The sequence below is a fragment of the Crocodylus porosus genome, unplaced genomic scaffold (genome assembly GCF_001723895.1).
Source record: "Crocodylus porosus isolate Cpor-Errol unplaced genomic scaffold, CroPor_comp1, whole genome shotgun sequence".
In the NCBI taxonomy this organism is placed as follows: domain Eukaryota; kingdom Metazoa; phylum Chordata; order Crocodylia; family Crocodylidae; genus Crocodylus; species Crocodylus porosus.
The window spans coordinates 27403572-27414278 of NW_017728918.1; the positions used below are offsets into that span (position 1 = coordinate 27403572).

Sequence of the window (10707 nt, forward strand, 5' to 3'; positions counted from 1 at the left end):
ACTTTCTTACTCCACCTATGGTTGGCAGCCAACTAGGTGGAAGGTAGTTAAGAGCTGGAGCTGATGTGCTGAGGCAAGAGCTGCCCAGCAGCTGCTGCTTCCTTCCTGCCTGGAGTAGCACAGCAGGGTCAGGAGCAGGAGGAGGGAAGAGCTACAGGAGGTGGGGGGAGTTGAGCAGTACCCAGGCAGATGCAGCAATACTGAGAGCAGCCCTGCCGAGAAGCTGTGTATCTTGGCCAGGGCATTGCCATTGGAGGGAGTGCAGTGCAGGCTGCCCTGGGAGGGAGCAGGTGGGGTTTGGCCCCATTCAGAGCGCAGCAGCCCACCTGGAGGCAGGCAGAACGTACCTTTCCCTCCGGGGCAAGTTCTGCTGTACACACCCCATGCCGTCCTCCCCCCTCCCCCCCCCAGCTGGCTCCCAGGACCTAGTGCATGTGCAGCCTCCTAGGTGCATGCACACATGTACCCCATCTGCATGTACACCCACACACCCTCCCCCCACAGTGTACAAGAGCAAGACTATTTTGAGCTATTATGCAATTGCCTCTATATATACTACTAACCCTCCCCCCCCAATAAATTGGAACAGAAATATCTTTTGAAATGAAATTGAAATATGATAGATGTTTGAATTTTAGTATATTTTTTAAATCTGTAACTTGCTAAAATGATGTCTTCTGAAATATTTTGTGTGTGCAGTCCTCAGCAGCTTGCTAAAACTTACTGGTGGCCAACTGGTAGCTCATCAACCAAAATAATTGCCTGTCCTTGTCTTAGACTATTATATAGAAGGTGGATATCTCCTCATTTGTTGTTTCCAATGAATATAGTCTTGGTTGCAGTGCTGCTTGTGTTTTAGGTTGTCTGTGTGTTTTGATCACCCCTACTGTACTGGAGCCCTTCATAGACTGAGCTTCACCTTGTTTTGGATCCCAAGTGGCTGGGGTCCAGCTGTTCTGATAGTGGCAGTTGTGGGCAAGAACTAGAAGCACTAAGGGATCTTTCATGTCAGAAAGAGGCACAGTGCTGTTAGGCTTTTTCAGATCTTCTCCTGAGTCCTGGTGTCCTTTCCTAGTGACATGATCAACCTCTTCCTTTTGTGAAGGACAGAACAGCAGCTGAGAATGTGTCAGTAGAGGCTTTGATATTCCTGTGAAGGAAATGTTGAGTAATAAATTAGCCATGCTCCACTGAGCTCTGGGCTGTCTGTATGAAGCTGATGTCTGCTTTTGCTTTAAGAAATTTATATTCTGGAAATCAAATGGCTTCATGTCATTTTGGATATTTCTTATAATGCTGCGTATTTCACATGACTAGATGAAAACATTAGGATATATCTATGTGTGCATATACACTGAGTGAGTGGTAAGCGAGAGAGTCTTACTTAATTTCTTCAAAACCTGCTGTTCCTGCATTAGTGCTTCTGTGTTTAGGAACTGGGTAAGCATTTAGATTTTCAAATAATTACAATAAATTAACAGAGGTTTCATTGCTGTTCAGAATTGGTTTGTGTTCACTAAAGTATGTTATTTGGTTAGTGTGAGAGATCTTTATGCAAACTAGCATAGTTTACTTTCTTTCTAATAATGAAGTAAAATCTGATAGTTTCTTTACTGACTTTTTGAAATACAGGTGTGTGCTGTTGTAGAAGTATTTGAAGTACTATCCAAAGATGGCCAGCTTGATGACTCAGAGTCTCTTGACTTACGTGGAAGAAGGGAATGTTCCTGCTCTGAAAACACTTCTTGAAAAGTGTAAGGATGTGGATGAGAGAAATGAGGTGAGATGAGTTTGTCAGCTTCATTAAAGTTTGTTGCATGTTAATTAGAGCTGTATCAATAGATCAGTCCCATATTGGATCAGCACTGATACAAGGAAAATTGGTGGTGGCTCCGGCTGCGGCCCATATGCAAGGAGGGCATGGGGGGCGGGACGTGTACCCCCAGATCTGTGCACGGAGCAAAGGTGTGCTGCTGTTGCAGGCTGGTGCTGGGGCAGCACTGGGTTCTTCCTGGTGGGGCTTGGGGCAGGTGGTAGTAGCACTGGGAGGAGAACTGCAGTGAATTTTGGGATGGCTGCAGCCTCCCTCAGCCCCCCATAACTCTCCTCTCAGCACTGCCACCACAAGAGACTTACCAGCTGGATGCTGCTCTCCAGGCTGCCTGGCTGCATGTCAGCGATCAGTTCGGTGTTGGCCGATATGGCCCATTAAAAATCAGCCATTAGTATCAGTCAAAAAAATCTCTAATGTTAATTGTATGATTAATAACTTAGGTTTGTATACAGGTGTAAATAGTGTAATACATTGCTTTTTAGCTCTGGAAGCCTGATAAAGTTAATAACTAAATAATGAAAACATTATTTAAAAATTATTTATATAGTACCACAAACCTGCTTGGCACTTTATAGCATCAATTCTAAAAACTTTCCTAGAAAACTTGTGCTATGATTTAAACTCTAGAACTTGGTGGGCAAAATATGGCCTGTGGGCCAGATCTGGCATGCCCATGGCAGACACCCTCCAACTGATTGGATTCAGTCGACAGTTGCACCCACGGCTCTCTGAATGGGACTGAGCCACATTTGGGGCAGCCAGAGCTGTGCTCTCACCCACAACTGCTGGCCCTGGCCCTCAACAGCTCACTAGTATTTGTTAAGTGGCTCTCCCACTGAAATTATTGCCCATCCCTGCTCCAGGATATGCCCCCTTGTACAAAATGCCTTACAGTGATGGTTATTGGAAGTATCTCTTTATGGAAAAATCTGATTATAATTAATCAAGGAAAGTGCCTGATAGATTTGGATGCCTTTGTGGACAAATCAGTACATTTCCGTAGTTAAGAACATAAGACTGGAAGATGCTTCCCTGGTCCCTTGAGTCCAGTTTCCTGCGTCTACCAGCAGTCGTAAACTGAAAGAATCCCCCAAATTGCCACTTCCATTGTTTACCCACAGCTATGAGAAATAATGCCTCAAACCTCAACGATACTCTGTCTCAGTGACAGAGTTGTCAACTGGGGTGCCATGGCACTCTTGGGTGCTACAAGAACAAGATCCTTTGAAGGGTGCTGTGAGATGTGAAGAAATAAGCAGATTACCACTGTGCTGCATGGGTGCTCAAAGTGCCTGCTTCCCTACCACCGTGGATTATACTTTGCCACACTGCCCTGAAAAACGTTCCGATTCAGAATTAGCATTGATCCTTGTCCTGTTTCTTACAATGTGGTATCAAAAGTTTTGCTTATATCTAGATAAATTAAGTCCACTGTAATATTATGCCCATAGCCTTCTTTGTGCTAAAAGTAGAAGAAAGTATTGATAAAATATATTCCGTAATTAACCAGTCAACAGGAAGTTAGTATTTATTTAGAAACAGTAATCCTCACTAAAGCTACTCTTATCAGAATGAAGTATTTTGGCTTTTCTGAAATATTGCTTATATTTTTCTTATAGTAGGCAGCTACAGTGGACATCCTCTGTGTATTGTGAAGGGAATCTGCAAGAGGCAAAGATTTTTTTTGAAGGGGTGATTTATCTTTTTTTGGACCAACTATATAGTAGGGAAGAGATCTTAGTCAAACTATCAGGCATGAGGCACTTTTCTTAGGTCTTCCTCAGAAAGAAGCAGACGCAGTTTGAGCAAAGTAGCAGTACAGCAGTAGTAAATAAAAGTAAGTAAATAAAAACAAACAATCTGCTTAAAGGAATGGAAGAAGGCTGCAAAATAGGAGCAAAGAGATGTTCTTAGGAATAGCCAAAAGAGAGAAATGAAGTAGAAAAGGATACTTTGGAAGAGCAAGGCCATTCAAAAGAGGAATCCACTGTCACAGGGGCCACCTCACAGCTTGCATACCAGCAACACAGGAGGGAATACCAACATCACCTAGAATACCACCATTGTTAAACTTTATTATAACTCCCCCTATTCCGCTCCAAAATATTTGTACACTTCAAAGGCCTGAATTTCTGCCCCGAGAAACAAACCAACTAGACAATAATATGTATGTAGAGAACTGGAAGAATTTTTCTGCAGACTTCAGCTGAAAGAATGCTTCCACTACTGGGACAGAACCACACTCCACAACAACAGATAAGATCAGTAACAAAAAAACCCACCCCCAAAACAACAGGACATCACGTGGCAGACAGAACTACTGCTGTACTGACTGGTTTCAGAAGAAAGCTAACAGTGAAATTCTCAGCTGAAACCTTGACCACCTTAGCTTCTTATTCAGTGAAAAAAGCCATGCTGTCACCTGTGATCCAATAACAAAATAGTAATCAAATGAGCAGACAGAAGAGGAGCTATATTCCTCTTCAACTGTCAAGACTACATCTATGAGTAGGAACCTACTCAGTTCATGTTTTTGTAGATTTTGCAAAAATTGTGAAATCAGGCAATGTCTGCAATATCTGCAAACCGCCCCCCCCCTCCAAAACCCAAACCCTTACTGAAAATAAAATGGTGGATCCCCACTGGGGGAACTCAGTCAGTGAGGGACTGCATGATGGACAGCCCTCTTAGCCAGTCAGCAGCAAGGGGAGGGCCACTGGACCCCCACATTCAGTTGGAGGTGTGGGGGGAGGTCTGCTGAAACAAGCCTGTGAAAATGCTGGCCAGCCCAGCATTCTGCTGGTGAAATTGGCTGCCTGCCTCCTGAATTTGGGTAGGTCCCTAACTGTGACCAGTGAGGCTAATAGACAACTCTGACAGCAATGATAATGAAAAAATTTACAGAGGACCCCACAACAGTATTTGTCCTTCAGTTGAAAGCATTATCAAATCCTTTTAATACCAGCCTCAGGAAAAATGTTTGTACTAATCCCCTGCTCTCCCATCCCAAGAACATTTTACACATTCCTGAAGGATCCTCAAACAAAGTAACTCCAGCAGACCCATCAGATCCTACTGCATGCTGCCATCCCAATCCTCCCTGCTCCTCCCCCCCCTTATTGCAGCTGCCACTTCTTTCACCACTGGATTCACTGCTTGTGGCAGTTGGTAGCAATAGCAAACAGCAGCATGGGTAAAGGGTAGCAGCAGTAGATCTGGCCTGCATGCTGTAGTTTGAGTACTCCTAGTGAATGGCAAGACTGAATGTTATGTTGTCCTTTGTTCTTGTCACTAAAATTTTTTTGCATGTGTAAAGAAGTAGTTTGAATATGTTACTAGTGTTACTCAAATATTTAAAGCTTAAAACTATGTGAACTGAGCTTGACATTCTTTGTAGATGTTGGAACTTTTCAGGTGGTGTGCATGTGCGTTTTATATAAGTTGTCTAAGTAGTTTACTTAAAACTATAATTTGGTTTTAGAATGGTCAGACTCCATTAATGTTGGCTGCCGAGCAGGGCAATTTAGAAATTGTCCAAGAGCTGCTTAAGAAGGGAGCTAACTGCAACTTGGAAGACTCCGTAAGTATTAGCATCATTTTTATTTTTCAAGTTAATCCCATATTTTGTACTGGAGACACTGGTTCTGAAATATAATATAGGTCTGTACTGCACCGCTCCTCTTAAATGATGTGGCTTTGTGATTGTGCTTGGGCCAGTCTATCTTCACTTGAATCCAAGGCAAGGTTTTTTCCCCTCATTTAACATGGGGGTGGAAGCCCCCATCTTGGATGCAAGTACGTGTGGGGCACAGACAGCTCTTGCAGCAATAGGGCAGGCAAAATGGGGAGGGGATAGGCATAGGGTGTAAATACTCAGGGGAGGAGCAGGCAGCAGGGTGGCACAAGTGGTTAGGCATTCAGGGCAATTGCAGGTGCCAGTAATTAGATTTTGTACATGTAAAATTATTGAAATGTTATAAATTTTCCATGTATAGAATCTAATTATTAGGGGCTCGTTTTAAATTCAGAGACATCTTGGATATGTGTAAATTCTAAAGTAAAATTGTAAATGTGTGCCACTGTAATTGATCCACAAGCATCTTCTCTTTACTTATTCTACACTGGGTCCTCAGTTGTAATAGCATACAGTTGTAGCATATAGCAGTAGCTGTAGGTTACTTTCTATTTGTAAACATATTCTACCGTGAAAGTATGCATTTAACGGTCCATACCTACTGAAAGAACAGGGTACAGAGTGATATGCCATCAGAATAAGAAAGAAATCTTAAAGTATGGATGAGGAAGATATATTAAGATGGCTTGAAAAAGATGGAGAATGATTGAGGTAGAGATAAAAAGATTTATTCAAGATGGTAGAAGTTACAGAGGAGAGACCTCTTTTACCAGCTGTAACAAGAAACAAAAAGGTTCAGAGTAATGTTTTATAAACAGAGTAGATATGTGAATGGTTAAATGTTTATAAACGTTTGACTGTTCACATATTTTGATAACTGGTAATACTGGGGAGAGGGAAGTGGTGTGGGCAGGCAGGAGGGAGGGAGGACAGGAGAGGCGGAGGGGAGACTAGTACCTAGGCAGGCAGGAGGGAGGGAGGAACGAGGAGGGGGCTATTTCCTAGTGCAGCATGGATACGGTATAGGTGCTATGAGGGTCCCAATCCTTTTTGTGGCAGTGCAGCTCTGACCCCTTCCCCTCTGTTTGCCCCAAGGTGCATATGCACCTGTCAGTGGCAACGAGTCAGGTTGGGGCTCTGCATACCCCAGTGCAGCAGCTTGCAGCCTCCCAGCAGCCTGTTATGGTCAGCTCGGGCTCTAGGCAGCCCCTGCCACCTACCACTGAGTCTGGGCTCCTTGCAATGGGGAGGCTGCAAGCAGCTGCATTGGGGTCTGTGGAGCCCCCTGGCCCAGCTCTTAGGCAGTGGCAGATGCACACATGCCTTGGGATGGATGGTGGGGAAAGGGCCAGGGCTGCGCTGCCATAAGAAAGTATTGGGCCTCTCGCAGCTTCTTCACCATGAGGCATGCAACTGCTGCTGGAAATGAGCCAGGACAGGGCCTCACAGACCCTGGTGCAACTGCTTGCTGCTTTATCCCCTGGGTAGCTAGGTGCCAGCAGCAGCTGTGGGTACAGGGCTTTCCCAGCCTGCTGCTGCCCCTTGTGGTTTGACAGTCTGTGCTGGGCTCAGCGCTGCTGTCTGCAGCCAATGCTAAGTAGCTGCGCACTGGTGGCAGAAGCAAAGAAATGTCTTTTCCAGCCCACTGATGCACAACTGCCTGGGGGCTGGGGCCCACTGCAGGCAGCAGCAGTGAGCCCCTCCATAGCCCCATAAAGTCATAGCCAGCAGCAGCAGGTGAGGGCTTTCCTAGTCCACTGCAGCCACCTGGAGAACAAGTGAATATGGAGGGGGGCAGTCCCTGGTAGATGTGCGTTATTGGTTAATCGTTTAACTGATAACATTAGAGGAGTTTAAACAGGTACAGGCAACCCCCACTTTAGCTATAGCACTGTTTTGCTATAATGCTCATTTTAAATTGATACCTGATTTCCATTAGCGCTCAGTGAGTTTCATTATAACGCTCATGGTTGCCATCTTGGATCATTAAAAACAATTGCAGTCGCCGTCTTGGGTAGTCACATATTTTCGGTTTTGATAATGCTCATTTCGCTTAACGCTCAGTTTTTCAGGAAACAGTTAAGAGCGCTAAGCAGGGTTGCCTTTGCTTAATTTTTATATACAGCCCTAAAACAGAGGACTTGAGTACTGAAAGAAACAGATTAGAAGAGGGTTTCAAAAGCAAGAATAGAAAGCTTTGGAATTGAATTCTGAAATGAATAGGTAGCTTTAACTGCATCACTCCTCTCATTAATACTACTTTAAATATGTAAAAAGCTACACAGACAGGCAACTGTTTGTTCTGAAGAAACAAGATTTTAGAGGATATGGAGATATGAGTTGCAACAGGTGAGCTGAAAAAAAAAGAGGTAGATGAATTATGGAATTGGAGCTGGAGCCAATGCAGTGATGTACTGTATTTCTAGTTTTCCGTGTATAGAATCTAATTATTGAAGGATCGTCTTAAGTTTTTCCCTGCCACTGCAGTGGGGAAAGCAGTGGTAGTGTGTCTGGTGGGGGTGCCAGTAATGGGGCTGGCAGTTTGTTCCCTGCTGCCCATTTTCCTCTTCCTGCCCCCCTGCTTTATCCCCTCCAAGACAAGGAGCTTTTCCCTCCCAAGTTAAATGGGGAAAACCTTGTCTAAAAATCAAGTAAATGCAGTATCTGGCCATTCTTGGGCAGGATTATTAAATGTTATGCTGTTACAAGCACACACATAGGAGAAGGAGAATTCCAATACAGCTCAGAACCGGAGAAGAATCATTTGATGGATGAGTTGTATTTCTGGTTTCTTTTGCTTGTGAGAAACTTCTTAGACCCATAATTGAAAACAGTTGATATGCTACCCCTTTGAGCAGATGATGAAAGAGAATAAAAATTGTAGTCAAGAGGGAGAAATGAGTTAGAAAAGTGCTGGCACAGAAGAAGGTGAAAAATATTTTCAGTGGTAATAAGCTGTACTGAAATGAAGGGGTTAGAAAATAACTATCATTAGAAAGATATTGGTTTTTAACTACACAGAATGAAATAATTTCCATGCTGCAGTTATGGGAAAACTAAGTGTAAACTTGTGAGAGAGTAATAAAAATGAGTATTTTAGTTAGTCTTTGTCTGTTAAATTTCAGTAAATATTAGTTTAAGCCATCTTTTAACCCCTTGGTTAATTTATCAGGATGTTGAAATCATTTATTTGCAAAAAAGGTCTCACATTTATGAATACAAGACAGTGTGACATTTAACATAACAGACAATTTTACATCAAGTGTCATGAGTTGAATTTGTGGTTTTTATTAAGAAAGATACTTCATAGTCATAAGTGAACCACTCCATGGTAGGTGGGCACTGGGATAGTTACCATAAATATTTTACACTCTGTCTTTTGGAAGTGCTGTTAAGGATATTTCAAACATTTTACTTCTTTTACTCTTTTTTTGTAGGATAACTGGACAGCTCTTATTTCGGCATCCAAGGAAGGACATGTAGATATTGTAGCAGAACTGCTTAACTGTAATGTTAATTTGGAGCACCGGGATATGGTTTGTGTCTTTCTTATTCTAAAGTGGAATAGTTCTTTAATAGGAGGCGTATATGGACTTGTTAACGTTAAACTGTGTGAAACAGTGAAGATAATTTATTGCATGGTCAGTGTTTCAAAATGTAGAATCTCGTTTAATTGTTTTTTACAGTTCTGCTCTAAAGAAGCAACACTTACCTTGTTCGTATGTTGTAGGTTTTGATTTTGCTGGGAGTGGTAGTTACAGTAAAAATTACTTTTTTGTACTAATTTAAGTGCTCTGGACTGTAACAGCTGTTTATTTTTTCCTTGCAGAACTGTACACATCCAAGGCACAAACACACTGCTGAAACATGCTTAGGGTTTTACAGCAGTAACTGTGTTCTACTAACTTTGTCAGTAGTTTCACAGTGACTTTTTTTTTTTTTTAGTGAGCCAGCTGTAAAATAGGTAGTGGTTTCCCCTACTTTTGTGATCCATAATAGAAATACTTAATCCTTCAGTTAAATAAGGTGCTGCTTTTGTTTGAGGTCTGAATTTTTGTTTGCAAATTTCATAATACAGTTTAGGAGAATTTTTTTCTCTTTGCACTCTGCAGTAAAACTTAGGCTAGCTTTACATATTTGATTATTAAGATCACAAGACAGGATCATAGATTGCTACTGTTTGTTGGACTTGTTAAAAGAAGTCCCAGTACAGTTATACAATTAAAGGAAATGAATAGGTATGAATTTAAATAAGTAATATTTTTCCAGTGTTTATTGTTTTTCTGTACTATATTCTCCAGGGAGGATGGACAGCTTTAATGTGGGCATCCTATAAAGGTCGTACTGAAGTAGCTGAGCTTCTTCTTGAGAAGGGATCAAATCCAAACATCACGGGGCTGGTAAGGCCTAATCCGGGAAAAGTGGTGGGATGCACAAAAACTTGAATTATGCAGTAGTATTTTGCTAGAAACTGAGTCTTATACACTGAATCGTGTAGTAATAAAGTGGTTGTTGTTTTTAAGAATATATCCGTCACTATTTTTAATTTAAATGCACTGATCTTTATAGATCTTTGATAAGGTTATTATCACTGGGAAGATGTTAAGAATGTTTCAGTAATTACTGTGTAGTAAGCCACGTGGAAGTTTGGTTAATTAATTAAGTTTTAATTACTTCATCTGTAATGTATCATATAAATGTTTATTCAATTAATCTCTTGTTTTATAGAAAAAATAATTATCAAATTGTCTGGGTTATGTAATTGTATGGCACATACACATAGTTGAAGAATAATTACAATGTTACCTACTTGAGATCTATTTTGTCTTCTATATATGTAGGTATTATTATGGAATTGTAGTCACCAAGAATCTTAAATAAATCCATTGATAAGTTTGTTGGGTGGTTTTTTTTTGGTTGGATGGTTTGTTTGGGTTTTTTGGTTGCGCATCTGTATTACAACTGTGAGTCCAAATTAATAGTGCAGTGTCCTAATGTGACCATTTAAATGTTTGTAAAGATTAGTTGTGACCAAATAACTTCCCAACACCTGTTAAGCTATTTCATTGTTGTCAGTTATTGAAATATAGCTGGTGTTTTTAATTTTATGCCCTTTTCCTTTCATGTTTTCTCAAGTCTGAAATATTTTGACAGATATTTTCTTAATATGCAGATAAAAAGTAGAGTTATCAATGAATGTTTTTATTTCATATGGCTTAATTTTTTTTGTATTTTTTTT

At 41.4% G+C, this 10707-nt stretch overlaps 1 protein-coding gene across 1 annotated transcript in view; it reads left to right on the forward strand.

Moving 5' to 3' along the window:
* KIDINS220 (kinase D interacting substrate 220) overlaps window positions 1-10707 on the forward strand; it is a 134388-nt gene that overhangs the window by 21073 nt on the left and 102608 nt on the right. Inside the window, exons 2-5 of the mRNA XM_019538143.1 lie at window positions 1633-1780; window positions 5316-5414; window positions 8906-9004; window positions 9770-9899. Coding sequence (XP_019393688.1) covers window positions 1673-1780; window positions 5316-5414; window positions 8906-9004; window positions 9770-9899 — 436 coding nt within the window. The 5' untranslated portion in view covers window positions 1633-1672. The remainder of the gene's footprint in view (window positions 1-1632; window positions 1781-5315; window positions 5415-8905; window positions 9005-9769; window positions 9900-10707) is intronic.